The following is a 17317-nucleotide window of genomic DNA, read 5'->3' as shown; positions in this document are numbered from 1 at the left end:
ATAACTCTAATCCTTATATATGTAAATGTGTGTTTGGAGAGTCGGATTTTTTGTACATAAGAAAATACTGCAGCAATTAGTATCTATTTCGATTTTCATCACTGTTTCGCATGAATATATAAGAAATATATAAGAAAGAATCGTAAATTCCTTATCTATGAATTATTCAATTAAATTCTTGTTTATGGTTTTTATTTGTGCCAACTGGGCACAAGGTACTTCGCCAGTGTCGTGTAGATGGAGAAGGCACGAAGGTGATTGATCGGTGAAAATAATAATTAAGTTAATTTTGAATATACACCTAAAAAAATTGATCTATGAATTATTCAACACATTCAAATGATATTAATATACCGCCAAAATTCCGCTTAAATTGTCACGTGTCAAATTCAACTTTTACCGAACTCTACAGACTACTTAAATAAAGAAATACAATTTCGTTATATACACTGTACAAATAGAAAATGACTAATATATAAAAATGTCATGTCAGGTGGCATTATTTTATGGCTTAATTCGTTAATTAGTTCCAAACATGTTTTTCGGATTGATTTGTATATATTGCTTAAATATGCTTGGCTATATATGTAAAAATTAATCACATAATATCAATATCACATAAACTCGAAGTGGGATGGACCAATTCAAGTTTTTTTAATTCCTTGAACTCTGAGGAAGGTTTTTATGAAGAAAATATAGAGCAAAAGCGAACAGTTTCTATGTGGTAGCATAGCAAAATATTCCTTATGTTGTATGTAGCTACTACAAAAGTAGGCTAAGTAAAAAAATCATATTAAGGCGAAACGAAGTTCATTGGCGCAGCTAGTAAGGAAAAATTGGTTCTTATTAACTTCTCGTTTTTATTATAGAGAACGATAAAAAAACGCTTTATCCAAATTCTATAATAATCTAACACGGAATCATTGGTAAAATATTTATTACCGAAGTTAGGCAATATCGAAAATATCACCAGTGGGCACTGTACTAGAATCCAAGGTGATTTAAACTAGTTAGACCGCCTCTAGCTCCTATTATTTTAACAATTGTCTAGGCATCAGGAATTTCATATCATTTGGAATATTTGTAAGAACACTATTATTTTAACTTTATCACTTGCTATTATTAAAAAAATAGTAGCAATACAACTTGGCCACAGATTTTGTATCTGTTTCGTTATCATTTGTTTTTTTTAGAACGCAAGTAGCTATAGTTCTGTGCTTTACACACGCTGGCGACTTTGTGAGTCTAATTTTACATTTGCTGCCAGTTCTCAAATCAAGGGCGTAGAACGGAAGAGAAGAACTGGCAATAAACACTCCGACACGCTCTATAATCGCCAAGTTTTTTGTTTTACACAACGTTTGTAAGAAGCTAATTCCGGTTTAATCTCAATATTTATTTGATGTATTTTTTAATAGATTTTATGGCATTTACGATAGCTGTGTAATGTATATATATACAGATTCAAAAGGTTAATCCTGACGTGACATAGATTACTGGATAATTATAAAAGGCGGGAGAATCCCTATCCTTCCACGTCAAGTTTGACGATGACAATTGACACACTGTGTCATGAGATCTTTATATGCAGGTATACTGTCATGTAGTCATCCACCTCACTCAACTCTCTGTATGTAAGTAAACCCATAATGTGCTATAATGGGCATATCAGTATGACGAAACGTAGCGTAGTTTCTGATAAGACACGGCACTGCACTTGACCATACCAATATCATAACGAATATAATAATAGTAATTTTGAAAAGACGATAAATTTAAATTTGAAGGAGGCCTTTGCGAAAAAAGGGCACACAGATATTTAAAAAGAATGGGAATAGAATATAAATGTATTTAATGTATCTGAAAAGGATTTAATTATTAGCTTTTGGATTTCCACTAAAGTATTTCCGAACCAATTCGACAAAGGGCCTATCGAGATAAGAGCGTACCAATTCTTGAAAGGCCGGCAGCGCACTCGCGAGCCCTCTGGCATTGAGTGTCCATAGGCGGCGGTAGCCTCCTGCTGTTATAAAACAAATATTTATATTATTAAGCATGTTATTATAATCTGAAATCTTATTTCTGATATATATATATCGTTACATTTTCTTCCTAAATGATAAAGTCTGAATTATCTTAGAAATGACAAGGTTTTATCAATTTATTTCATATCAGGAACAAATCTTGTTTCGGCAAGACAAATTTTAGTACAAAAATATTTCTTTAGTAGACATATCAAAAAATTTAGTACGACCTTTTTTATGATATATAGATAGGTAGATTGGTTCCACGTTATAATTATAAATTTTATAGATTTGATTAGCTCTAGTTCAAACAATTTGTATGACTCAAAACTTAGCGATTAAAAAGAGTGGCGGAAAGGTTTTGCCAGTTCTTCTTGCCCGCTCTACGCCCTTGACTTGCGAACTAGTAGTAAATGTAAATTTACAGTTAATTTAACTTCTTTTTTGACGTTCATAAGTGTACTTGTTTACCTATATGAATATAGATTTTGAGTTTGAGTTTAAGAAACGCGTTGTAAAAGCATTCTCACATAACGCGCTTGTATGAATATAACGCGTTATGTACTAATGATTCACGTTTAACTTTTGTCGTAAAAGCGGATTTAAATCCAATATAAAGAAAACGTATGTTATGAGCGAAGTATGTGCGTACAAATCATTTTAAATTTCACAGTACAGATATGTAACATGTGAAATCCCCGCGTTTTATGGGGATTACCCGTGTTATACGAGGGAAAGAAAGCACGTAATATGCATGGCAAAGAGTACCGTGGCATAATGGGATTTAATCTATTTATAAGGGGTGTACCAATTCTTAACAAGCACACGCACTCGCGAGACCTTTGGCATTAAGTGAACTGAACATGGGCGGCGGTATCACTTAACATCAGATGAACCTCCTGCCCCTTTGCCCCCTGTTTTTTATATAAAAAAAAGCTACATACAAATATAATATTTAAGACAGTATTGTAGTTATAATAATAACCAGATTGGCTTAAATAAATAAATAATTATGATTATTAAACGTGGAACTAAGGTTGCCATGGTTACAATGTTAATGCCATTTGTGGTATGTGAACTGTGAACGGTACTACTTCTAGTCTATGGTTTTCAAAGTCTACTGTCATACTTTATTAAAAATCTTTTTTATAAAGTATTGGTCGTAGGTTCTATCCACCAGTGCACCAATAAAATTTCTATGTGCGCATTTAACGTTCGCTCGAACGGTGAAGGAAAATATCGTGAGAAAACCGGCTTGCCTTAGAGCCAAAAAGTCGGCGTGTGTCTGGTACTTGATCAATGCCTATTTGATTTACAAATATTCATGAAACAGATACTGAAATCTGAGGCCCAGACCTAAAAAGGTTGTAGCGCCACTGATTTATTTGTTATTTTATATTAATTATATATAAAAAAAAATTAATTACACAAACCTATTACTTGTTCATAGATTCAATCTACACGAACTAATTTAAATGATGGTTAAAATTCTAGTTAAAGGCAAGCGAAGACAAACTATAAATACCTCACAATCTGTCAATGCAAGAAACATTAGCGCAGAAACGAGCTGTTGGCCTGCGCAGACGCAGGTCATTGATCCACGGAGGAGGCTGCACTCTGGCCCTCTCTCCTCCCTACATGTTCCCGACCTCAAACTTTTTTATTCATGCTTTTTCTGTCATTGATAATAATTTAATATTATTATAGAAAGTTTATTAATAACTTTAATAATATGAATTTGAATATACAATCAAGTATACAGTATTTACAATTTTCTTAACCTAGAAAGTAATAATAAAAATAATAATAGAATTCATATATAAATTAATTTTAATTAATTCATATTTTTAATGTTGACTGTGAAGTTTTAAATTAATGTAGCATTAAACATCTAATACGAATACAGTGATTCCATAAAAAAATTCGCGCCTTCATTTTTATTTATCGTCCGTTAAAATGCGCTTAATGAGCTTAAAGAGCAAAAATAACAAATAAAAATTATTCTGGTAACATTAAAAACGTAATTATTATTTATTTATAAACAATTCGTTAAATCGTGCCAGAGCCATTAAAAAAAAAAATCAAAAACAATTCGTTTCAGTAATACAGATTATATACAGTACAATTAAAATAATTTAATACAAAAGCGGCCTAATCGCTTTCGAGCGATGTCTTCCACTGTTAGATAAAAAATATACATAAAATTACTTAGACAAAACTAATAGAACAAAGCAAAGAAATTAAAAATGTAAACAGTGAAAGAGACAATAAAAAAGAACACATAAAAAAGAAAAAGAGCAGTAATCTTTAGACATCAATATAATTACCATGAGAACAATGACGCTCTCTTGACCTTTAAGGAATAACCTGTCAATAGGTTATTGTAATGTCAAGGAAATAAGGTAAAACATGGTTACTTCATAATATAAGAACTCGAAAACTACAACTATTGAAAAAGATTATTAAAACATATTACCGTAATAGCATCGTAAAGGTTTATTACCACACAGTGAAAAAACTAAATTTACGCGCGAACTATGACTAAATATGTCAAAATTCCAATAAATTTTTGATGTATATCTGTATCTTATTTATATTAACCATCGCTTGTATATGGGATTATTAACAAAAGTAGTGTCGTTATTTAACCTAATTTTTAATGGACAAAGGCGTAAATGATAAGAAACGAAAACGTTTTGGATTTTGACATTGGCAGTTCGCGCCAAATGTCAAATCCGAATCGGCAATAAGCTAATATTGTTTCTTCTCCATCTACACGACACTGGCGATGTACCTTGTGCCCAGTTGGGATAAATAAAAGCCATAAACAAGAATTAATTAAATACTATTTCTCACACAAAATAGAAATAGGATTCAATACATGAGATGATTATAACTTAATGTATAATTCATCTCGTCTCTTGGAAACCGTTCCATTGCGTTATTTACGAAACACGTTCGCGGAAGGGTGCCCTAATAAGACGTATTGCATAAGGATAAGAACCTAACTTGGTACACAACGGTTCAACGCGTTCCCTATTACTATTTTTCATTGCCTTGTTTGTCAAGGCTAGCTCTTTTGTTCTGTGTCAAAATTGAGAAATAGTCTATCCATATTCAAGTTTCGAATTTATGCAAGTGTCTATGGTGTTGCCGCCAAAACCGAGATATTAAAAAAAAAATAGGAATATTTTTTTTTTAAATTAAAACTGGCCTGTATTCGCTAAGAAGGTTGTATCACTAAACCAATATTGCGTTTTATTGTAACCTAAATGTTTATATTAGGCATAGTTTTAAGAACAGTCATTTTATTAATTTAAATCATTAATGCTAATTTATATTAACGTTTGTATTTTCGTTATTTTAACCGGTTTTGTGATGTTAAAAAGATTATATATTATGTTATCAAGTATTCGTTGCCTCCATCTTATCTAGACGGTTTAATATCATTCCAGCGGCGGGGACCAAACTTTTTAAAATTTGTTTTAATTTTCTATTAATTAATTGATTACTACCTTACTACTATTAAGCATATTGTAAATACAGTATATTTGTGTATTGGAAAAGAATAAATTATAGAAAATTTATGAGATTCGTTTAATTTTTAATTATTTATTTTTAATGACAGTTCCAATACACACAGTAATTGAAACAGTAGACTATAATAAAAATCGTAACGGGTCGGTCACTTGCATGGCTTCTGATTTAAGGTTAATTCCGGATATAATACCGTTTACCCAGCCGAGTTTAGTACATTATAGAATTTAGTTGTTAGGTATAACGGTTTTTTTTTGCTTTGAAAATAATAAATAAAAAAAAATGCATATATTCTAATACATTAAGGATTACATATACGTTTATGTTATTGTATTAAATATTATGTTAATACCTGTAGCTGAGTTTCTTGATCGGACGTCAAGGATACGAAATACCACCAGTAACACCTCGACATCCCTTCCACTATGTGGAACCAGTTGCCCACTGCATTATTTCCGAACCAATTCGAGTTAGGGTCCTTCATATACAGAGCGTATCTATTCTTAAAAGACCAGTAACGCATTCGCGAGTCCGCTGGCATTGAGAGTGTCCATGGGCGGTATCACTTAACATCAGATGAGCCTCCTGCCCGTGAAGCCCCTGTTCTATTAAAAAAAGTGCGCGCGTACAAAGTACACATGTCAGAAGTGAAATTCTTTAGCAAACTAATTTTTAAGTCTTGTACATATTTATACAAATCTAAAACTTTAGATTTCCGAGACCAAGAGGGTGGCGAAAAAAAAGATATGTTAGGAATTTAATGAATTTAATTGTCATTAAAATATTAAGTGACAAGTGTACAAATTATATATTTTTTTATTTTTTTGCATAAAATCCGCCCTTCTCACTCTCTCAATCGCTCTCTCCCTTTTCTCCGACAAAAACGCTGCACATCTTCGTGATGTTCCTCAAAAATTTTACCCCCATGCGTCTAAAAAAGTTTCACTTCAAACATAATTTAAATGTTCGTGTTGCGTTTTAACATTTAAACTCCATTGGACACATCAGTACAACCCACGAATATTGTACTATTTGGGACAGAGATCAAGAAAAACGGATGCAGAAATATGTTTCATACTACTTGACATTTCCGTCCTTAAAATGAGTTCAACGCGCGTTCAATAAATAATTGATTTATTTAAAGTTCATACTGCATTACAATTAGTTAAAATTTGCTTTGTATAAGTTATATTAATACAAATATATACAATATACAAACTATATAACGACACTCAAGAGACTGCCGTGGTCGTAAAATTGAAAGTAGAAAAATCTGTATTAGAAAAAGAAAAACTTTATTTCATATTAGTGTTAGTAATTACATAAAACACAATTCTTAGTCGGTTATTTTTACCTGTCGTCTTTTGCTGTATTAGAAATTATGTCATATTTTTTTACTTATTTTATTAATATCTTGCGATATTGAAGCATCTTCGTGATAAATCACGCTCAAGCAATCCCCAGTTCAGTACGTATGATGCCGATAGTCGATTGTATTACATACTAGGTCAATACAGTTGACTTACTAGGTTGACATACTAGGTCGCTGTTTTAACTAATTTCGGCAATTTAAAAAGTACTTTTTATTATTTGTCGTTATTGAGGCCCACCGTCTATGTAAATAAAGTCTATATAAAAACTGCCTTAACTCAATTGTGATCAAGCGAAGTTATTTAAATCGTGTATCGATCTTTCAAAATGGATACATAAACTTCTCAACTCCACCATATATTTCTTATATTTGCCCTACTTCCCTACTTCAAGAAACGATGTACTTTTTTGGAGTTTGGCGACCAGATCCTTAAGACTTGTTGCCTCTGAACTGATATCATTTTTACATTCCAGAGCAATGTATGCCACGTCAACGACGCCAACCTCTGGATCCCGTGGTGACCTCTCCGGTGCTGCAGAGAGGCGCGTGCGGGTCATCCGATTACTGCGCCCGCGCAAAGCCGCACCAGCTTTCGGCTTCTCTTTGCGAGGAGGAAAGGAATACGCAACTGGCTTCTTCGTGTCAAAGGTCGAACACAGCTCAGAGGCGCATCTCCAAGGGCTGAAGGTAAGACATATGACAGCATATAAAGTTCTCTAGAATTGAGATAGCTCATTTATAAGATCTGTAATTGTTCTATAATTGCACTTCTATTCATAACACTGTGTTCTGCCTTGGATTCTGCCACTAACATTGACACTTTTTCGCACACCTCTACTGCTTCGTTTAAGAATAAGTTAAAACACTTAATCTTCCTTGTTTTTTTTATAGCTGATAGTTTGTTTATCGTTCTCCTAATTTATAAATTTTGTGCTGACATGTTTTGTCTTGTTTTACTTTGAATTGTATTTTTTATCAGTGAAACTTTTTGTGGATATGTCCAATGTGTTTATTTTATGTTTTACTTTTATTTTATTTACTGTATAGAGATGTATCTCTTTAGTTTCCTTAATAAATAAATAAACACCTGGTGGGACGGACACTGACTGTATTGTCTCAGGGTGACAGTGACAGTATTTTGACAGCAACAATTGAATATCAAAACTAATTTTTATTATTCTTTAAATATAATAAATAAATATAGTTTTAAAATATACTAAAAATCCACTCAGAATTGTATCTTTTTATTGGAAATAAATGGGCTTATTAATATTATTAATAAAGCAGCTGTGATGGCCTACAGACCAGCATGCGACTCTCATCCCTAAGATCGCAGGTTCTATCCACGGCTGTGCACCAATGGACTTTATTTCTATGTGCGCATTTAACATTCGCTCAAACCGAAGGAAAACATCGTGAGGAAACCAGCTTTCCTTAGACCCAAGTCGACGGCGTGTGTCACCTACTTGCCTATTACATCATGAAACAGATACAGATATTGATTTATTTATTTCTAATAGCATAATAACCGTTTCCTCAAGAAGTAATTATGACAATTATGACAGGAAGTCTTGTATGCGCACCATTAATGCATTGGCTAAGCTTCCCAAGATTTCGTATGCCTCAATTCACGCCATTGTCTTATTTTATCAAAGAATATTCGAAATTTCATAACTTCTTTTGTGAAGGAAGTAAACGTGCGAAATATATAACATTTTATGTTAAGTTTATATGTAATGAGTTTCCTCTGCATTCAATGTTACATAAATTAAATTGTATGTTATACAAGCCTGGTTTAGTTGTTTGATTCTAAAAGGTGTTCTATACGTTGTCTCGAATGTGCTCGACTCATATCAAAATGAAGAAAGAGAATTTTTAAACACTGCAAAATAACAGAAAAAGTTAATAAACGTCATCTTTAATTAATTGAACACAATTAATACACTAATAAGAAAACAATCACTAATCTTAAAATATAATATTAAAAGGAGTCCCTTTAGGCAAGGTTCCGAAGATACTAGCAGCGTTCCCCCTTTGAATAGCTACACTAATTTTTTGTCCGAGGTAGCTGCCAGGTCTCCTGTGATGTCGACTAACCTTTTTGCAAATTCTTTAAAAAGCCTTAAAGCGCTAGGACCCCACGGACCAAGGGTCTCGACACCGAATAGGACAAAATCATATTCGGAGCCTAGAGGGGTATTTGCAGGCTTTAGCTTTTTCAGCCGCATCACAAGCCGCACCAGCTGCATTGTTGGTTCCATTTAGATGGAAAATATAAATGTCTACATATATAATACATATATGTTTATTAAATATGTCATCTAATCGAGCACTTTTTTCGAGATGACATATTAAAACCGAGTTGAGGATGATGTATAACGTATAGACCCGAACTTCGGATAGTTCGGCTCTATACGTCGAGAGCAAACATTGTATATGGCGAGAGAACGTTGAGAAATACCTCAACATAAAAAGTAAATTGAAAAACTACTTTTATATGCATTTATCGCGTTCATAAAGAAGACTGCTATGTTTATTATACTGATTACTGATTTTATTATATTATTCTGTAGAATAAATAAATTAAAATAAATTAGGCATCTCTCATTCGAATTCTTAGCGAATGTAATTTCTAATAACCAACAAGTTTCCAACGTACAATCAAGTTTCTTAATATTTTTATATCGATTAAAATAACCTAAATCAAAAAAAAAAATTAACGACTAAAAGCGGTAAAGTTAGCATCGTGACGGTTACCATGGAAACCACTTTTACATACAAAACATCGTAACCATGGTAACACGTTAACATTTTGGATGATTACATAGAAATGTAACAGAGGTATGTGAGCAACTTGTTACAGAATAGTTGTAATATTATCTAAGCTATGAGGTGACCTCAATAATCTAAAGCTTTCATCAAGACTACGCTGATTTGTTCATCGAATACTTATTGATATGTTTACAAATTGTATGTTGTATTCATAGTAACATTTATATTAAACTAGCCCAATACTAGACTAGGCCAAGCGTTGCTGTTGCTAAGGTTTTTGTTATATAACATAGTAGCAAACTATTCAATGGAAACGGTAGGAGAACACCAGTCATGGGGACCACCATGCTTTTTTGGTGGTTATGCCATTAAATTGTAGCTTATGTGAAACGTTGGTACTTTCAACACAGCGCCATCTGTTAGAATTTTAGACTTATAAATAATAAACAATTATTATTTTATTGCAAAATATTTGTTCGCAATATTTTGCGGGTATAAATTGAGATGTAAGCTATCCTAACTTTTAAGTTGGATCAAACTACACACGGTGTGCAAATTTGATTGAAATCGGTTCGGTAGTTCAGGAGTCCATAGCGGACAAACAACGTGACACGTAATTTATATATATTAAGATTTAGTATACGTTATTATTAACTAAAGTTTAAATTTTTATTTCTATATTTAAACTTAAGATAGATCAGAGGATATTTAATTTAAAACAAAATAAATAAACAATATAACATCAAGAAAATGGCTGAGCAAAATATTAGCTTTTCAATATTTTAAACGAATAGTTTTAAAAATGATTAAGAGCAGTGTTGGCCTTGTAGGTGCGTCTCTCATGAGGTCGTAGATTCGATCCTCGGCTGTACACCAATGGACTCGGTGGGGATATAACACTTCTACGGCGAATGAAAACATCGTGAGAAAACTGCCAAGACGGTGTGTGTCAGATACAGAAGCTGATGACCTACTTGCCTATGAGAAAAGAAAATGATTACGAAATTGATTTAGAAATCTGAGGGCCGGATCTTAAAGTTTCCGGCCAGAAAAACTGTTTTTTTTACAGAGATCCTTAGAAGTATTCAAATGTTATTTGAATGTTAATAAAAGACTGAGAAAACTGTTGTTGGGGGGCTTAGGATTCCCAGAACAGCCAATCAATTACCGTCTAAAATTCGTAATATTTTTTTCTGATACAACATATAGTTAGATACCCCATAGTAGTTTTCTGTATATCCATTTTTAATTATCATCATTACTAGGTTAAAAATATTGTAAGAACTATATTAAATTGTTAATTCAAGTTCATAATTCCATAACAAAACTTCTTTGTTTCAAATCGGTTTGTTTAATATTTTTGTATTGTTTGTTTAGTTTCGTAATTCGGTTCACTTGATTTATATCTCCCACTTGCCAGCTTATAATTCAAGGAGAAAATATTTAAAATCGACTTTGATTTTAAGGTTACTCTATAGAATACCATAAGATCTTTACCCTTCAAATAAAAACCAAAGGAAGAAGTTATTTTGACGACTAATTTTTTGGCCGATAAGAGCGTCGCTGTCATGGATATTAGTATTGCCAGTAAATAAAAATAACCATTATAAGAGAAATAATTTGAGGTCATGCAGACTAACATAATAATTTATTGATATGTTTTAATAAAACAATGTATACTAGTATCTAGAAAATACAGTTCTAGGCATAAATAAATGTGACACAAACTGATGTGATAGGTTTTGTTACCTGTTGGTACTATTAATATAATAACTTTTAAGATACCTATCAATCAGAACCGATCGATATTTAAAACTTTGCTAATGTAATTAATAATGCAAGCAATAAAAATAAATACATTTTAGTTGGATTTTTATTAGATGTTGGTATATAGTAAAATTATTTATTGTACACACCAAAATGGCAACGTTGGTACCAATTTCAGCCGCCGGCCAAGAAAAGTATGTGGCACTATAATACTTAATAGTTTATACACCGTTACACTTAAGCACTGTCTCTTTTCTTCAAACCGTTAACACAATTTGAAAGGGTGAGAAGTATTAAACAGCTCCGTTCGATTGAGATTAGTTAACAGCAATACGCGTTGACACGCGACATATGTCATTCCGTTTCACGCAACGATCATTCAAAGTTCTTCGTCAACTGTCTTTTCCTTTACAATCTCACTGACAGTGACAGCCATTAGCAATTTTAGGTGAATTAGGTAAACTCTTCTTTTGAACAGTCTTCTTTTTTAAGTCATAACTGTCACACTTTTTCAATTGTTTTCTAAGGTATGCAAATCCCGAGGTGTAATTAACAAATTTATACCATTATTATATATATATATATATATCATATAGGTTACGAATGTGCGATTCACATCTCTGAGGTCGTAGGTTCGATCCCCGGCCGTGCACCAATGGACTTTATTTCTATGTGCGCAGTTAACATTCGCTCGAACGGTGAAGGAAAACATTGTGAGGAAACCGACATGTTATAGACCCAAAAAGTCGCTTGTGTCAGGCACAGGAGGCTGATCACCTGATGATGCCACTGATATTTTTTATAGGTTACGAATGTACACTTTAGCCATTTAATGTCGAGAAGATCAGGTAAATATGTCTGACATAATCACAAAACCATTGTTTTCCCGCCAAAAATCTTAAATTATCCCATAGTAAAACTAATGGCAACCAACAATGGTATAATGAAATGATTGTTCGTACGGCCTACAAAAACATAGAACTTTTAATACAATGTGACAAAACTTTGAATTGAGCAAGTCGACGTAACCAAGAATTTCATTGCCACTAAATTCAATTGTTGCGGCATAGTTATCGCTCTGGTTGCCTTTCAATGTTCAAATGTTTCAAATACGTACTGATGAATAAAACTTTAAGACTGAATAATAATAATAATTTATTTGCAAGAATATTGTACAAAAATATTTATATTTAATTATTCACACTTCGTTACATTTAAATACAAAAGAAATAACATAATACATAAAAATTATAAGGGATGCAACGGGCAACCTTATCGCTAATAAGCGATCTCTTCCAGGCAACTCTAGTAAGTGATAACGTATGGTGGTACAAACTAAACTTCGCATATTCTGCCATAGATAAGGGCGTGCAAATTTGTCATAAAAGTTAGAATTTTACATGTAAGTTACATAAAATTAAAATATATTATTAAGTTATCAAATTAATATAATATTTTTTTCGAAAGTAGTAAGTCTGAAGTCGATTTTTAAAATCGGTTTATTTATTTATTTCGTATTCCTACAGCTAACATAAATTACAGACAGCAAAAAAACAATTATACTAAAAATAGCTAAAGATGGAATACATAATATTAGGTCCTTACGTATTGGCCACTTGTCTTTGCCTCAAATATCACCTCTTTGGTTAGGAATTCCAAATTCAATTTTGACAGCTATTAGCTTGTGCATTTGTTTTTCGAAAACTATGATTCACTTCATTTTCTCGTTAATAAATGAAAATCTTTATTGTTTATTTATAATTAAAAATAGTACTAAGCTGACAGTCCCTCCGTACTAGTTTCAAAACACCGTTATGGTACGGCCTATACACAACGGACCACCAAAAATATTATTTTAGTATATACAAAAATATCTATATATCGTAGCAATTTCAGGACTTGATAACATTTGCAAATAGTTCGGGCCGTAAATTATTTACACAACCATTTATCGAAGACTTTCTAGATTGAGTTTCTTTGAATTCTTTGTATTAATAGAAATGTGCTTACATCACCCCAGATCACTTTACAGATATTTGCAGCCTAAACAAATTCACAGCCAGTATTTATTTAAATGTAATCAATATGATACTGGCTGATAAATACTCTTTAATTTCTTATTGCTTACAGTACTTTTAAAAACAATAAGCCAGAAAGATATATAGCACAAGAGGTAACGCGGCTCTAAGTCGTCCTTAATTATTAAAGAAAGAAAGAAAGAAAACTTTATTATATACAATATACAGGATATTTAGGTAAAATAAAGTGCACTAGCCCCTACACTAGGATTCCCTGTGTCCAGTCTCTTCTTTTGACATGTTAACTGTACTTTACTTTATGATTTCTACTTAACACAAATTAATAATGAAACTATTTTTGAACAATAAGAATATTTTCAGTATCAGCATATGACAGGTTACCAAGATATTGTTTGAGTTGTTAAGTAAATGTATGTAATATGATGAAATGTTACTGATAATTTTGTTTGTTTAATGTTTGTGAATGGGCCTCGGAAGGAGAAAAAGTGCGATTTTTGGGTTGCTTATAATATATATACGTAGGTTTGCGTTTTGTTTGATGTGGTGCGGCGGGTGTTTGTTTGTAAATCATGAGGATAATCCCAGCCCGGCGGGAGACGCCAAGCCTTTTAAACAAATAAAGTCTCTTTTTAGGGAGGTTTGGTCTTCTCGGTATTATCGGTGCCTGATAGGCTACTACGTTATGATCCTAAAAAAACTGTATTTTTAGTCTATGGGTACAGTATCAGAAGTTAAGTTATTCTAATTTGTTTAAAGAACGGATCGTATCTCCCTACTTCAGGTTTCTTCTACCTATGTACAATGGCAACATAGTCATTTTGTATGATAATTTGATATTTTAAAATAGTACCGAGAGTTTTTTACGCCGGCTTTTTCTCTTGGCCTACACCCTCTGTCTTCTTTGCCGATGAGTAGGGATGCCTACAAATTCAAATTTAATAACGTGGAATAAGAGATACCTGTATCTTATATTCCATAATAAACGTATAACTTAGCTGAAACCCGTAACATTGGCAATTTACGTAGAAAATTCGTGTACGAGGCATGTAAATATTGTCATGCGTTTTAAAATTATCCCATTGCTGTTTTTAAAAAAGGGATAAGACTTGGCAAATAAGATAAAACAGGTGTTGACGCTTTAAGTTAAATAAAACCTGTTTGGAAACGGCAGACGCATCGTGACAAGTATTAGTATTTTATACTTCAACGTCAAGTTTATTTTCACCCATAGTATAGAGTATAAAATGTCAAACAGATTTTTTTAATTTAGTATAGCTCGTTGCACAACTGAGCGTTTCTTAAGGCAGATGCCCACTGAAGTATTTCCAAACAAATTCGACTCAGGGTCTTCAAAAGAGCGTACCAATTCTTAAAAGGCTTTTGCGAGCGCCCATGGGTGACGGTATCACAACATAGACACACACAACACAACACAACGTGGAACGCGTTTTGGTCAAAGCTCACCGATGTCCAGATTAAACATTCTGATAAACGAGCTAGGTCGAGATATCCATAGTTGCTCTCCTCACACTATAAAATCGAGTTTTGTTTAGTTTTTTGTAATTTAAATTTTTTTTTATTAGTAATTGTTTAGTTGTTGTTTATTTTGTTTAATAATTGATTGATATTTGTATGATCTTTACATGTATGTCATGTTTGACTTAAAGTGCTTGTGACATTAAAAATTATATGTTTGTGTTTATTTAAATTCTTGCAATTGGTAGGAAACACTTTTACACGCAACGGATTTTAATTATTATAATGTAATTTTAACGTTTCTACATATACTATAATAACTATACTTTATTTTATACAACTTTCATGCTTTAAAGGAACATACAATAATGTTAAGTGATACCGCCGCCCATGGACACTCAATGCCAGATGGCTCGCGAGTGCGTTGCCGGCCTTTTCTGCAGTAAGATAGTGCGTCACCCACTGCATCAAGAGCTTAGGGCCGATTTACATTATCTTAGTGTTTAGCAGAGTGCTTTAGGATAGTACTTTAGTTGAAACATGTAAACGCTACTTGCTTTACTACGGTTCTACTTGACTTTCAAGTTGAATCAAAATAGAATCGCTTTTTATTTTTGTTTCAAGTGATACTCCTCCCGCGCCATACACTGCCCTTAAAGAATCTATTTTATTTATTATTTATATTTAGTTTATTTATTTCGAATAAAATCTCGTCTTCTATTTGTTCCATAACTACAGTTCGTATTTTTCGTAGAATAGAGCGTATTTGCCGACGTCGTTGCGCGTTCATTGTGGCGCTGTAATGATACTCTACTGGAAGAAATGTAAACGTTCACTCGCAACGCACTAAAGCACTAAAGAACTTGCCTTTCAAGTTGTACTAAAATACTCCCCTAAACACTAAGATAATGTAAATCGGCCCTTAGGGGAGGCGAGACGACGGGGCCCCACTCGCCTATTAATATAGGAATAGTAATATATATATATATGTGTTTACAAAATACAGGCTGTTTTATTATATATTTAAAGGTACATTGTGGCCACTAATATTTACATATGTATACTGTGTATAACATACCTTTATACAAAAATAATATGATAAAATCAATCTTATTCAATGTGAAAGGCGCCGTGCCATGTTGTCTGGCGTTGCATTTGTAACCTTTGTACCAAAGATCCCTTTTACACGCCTGTCTCACGTTTGTGCTCAGCGTTATGATATAACGCGATATAATACAAGAAAATATGACATACATACACATACACATCAATTATATTAGAACATTAGTCATTTATCAAATGAAAAAAAATAAAAACAAACAAACACAAAAAATAAAAAAATAAAAATAACTAAAACTAAAGAGGTAAAAAATAATATAAAAATAACAATAATTACCTAAACGAAATGATAATATGAAAGATTAGAATGAAAGGTTGTGTCGGATTTACAATAAAACTGTGATGAAAAATGTATCGGTGGACATTTTCTTGCTCTTTCCTTTTCGCCGAGTCGTTTTAGAAACCTTGCTGTGAATTATTTTCTTTTATTCCTACATGCGACTTCAATACAAAGAGTTATCTCATGAATGTGCTGCGATATCGCGGGCTATTCGATTGTGAGGAAGTTGCATGGATCAGGTCTAGCGCCTTAAGTTCTTATGTTATTTTCACACATGTATTTCATAACAAAAATATAAAAATAAACAGTCTTAAATAAAACTTCTAAAAATAAACTCTTTACGCACTGATAAATACATGAAATGCAAGACTTGTTTAGAAATAGGTACAATATTTTTAATTATAGCAAACTTATGAATTGACATTGTTACGCAATTTTACTAATATTTCACACCAAAAAGAGCGGCAATGTGTAAACAAATTTGACAGCCATAAAATCGACTAGACCGTTGACAAACTCTATGGTTTTGTTTATAGATTTAAAATTCGACGGTCGTTCGTTGTCGAAAGACCATGGCCTGTGCCATGGGGAAATGAAAAAAAATATTTAAAATTCTTTTTTTAAAGTTTGTGTAACTGTAAACGATGTTAATCTATGATAGCTACTATAAATTGAATTAAACGTTTAATAATCCTATAAGGTATTAATTTCCGTAGTGTTCATAATTTCCCTGCATCCCAGTATTGAAGAAATTCTTCTACAAACAGGAAATACCACAACACATGTAAAGAGAACCCTAAAAACGCCGGTACGAAAGTCTGAACGAAAGTTGTCCGATATCTGGGCCATGAATGATCCGTCCGGCTTCTCCAAGGTAAAGAAAGTGCTTTCGTCATTGGCAGTATGTGACGTCACGTATTGCTTTGATGGG

At 32.6% G+C, this 17317-nt stretch overlaps 1 protein-coding gene across 4 annotated transcripts in view; it reads left to right on the top strand.

The window, feature by feature from the left end:
* LOC125061399 overlaps window positions 1–17317 on the top strand; it is a 63156-nt gene that overhangs the window by 15444 nt on the left and 30395 nt on the right. For all 4 annotated transcript variants that reach the window (XM_047666839.1, XM_047666840.1, XM_047666841.1 and 1 more), the window contains exon 2: window positions 7407–7620. In XM_047666839.1, the coding sequence (XP_047522795.1) occupies window positions 7411–7620 (210 nt within the window). In that variant the 5' untranslated portion in view covers window positions 7407–7410. The remainder of the gene's footprint in view (window positions 1–7406; window positions 7621–17317) is intronic.

Source organism: Pieris napi, chromosome 23 (genome assembly GCF_905475465.1).
Source record: "Pieris napi chromosome 23, ilPieNapi1.2, whole genome shotgun sequence".
NCBI lineage: Eukaryota > Metazoa > Arthropoda > Insecta > Lepidoptera > Pieridae > Pieris > Pieris napi.
Note: the sequence above shows the minus strand (reverse complement) of the source record. Positions and strands in the feature narration are given on the sequence as shown.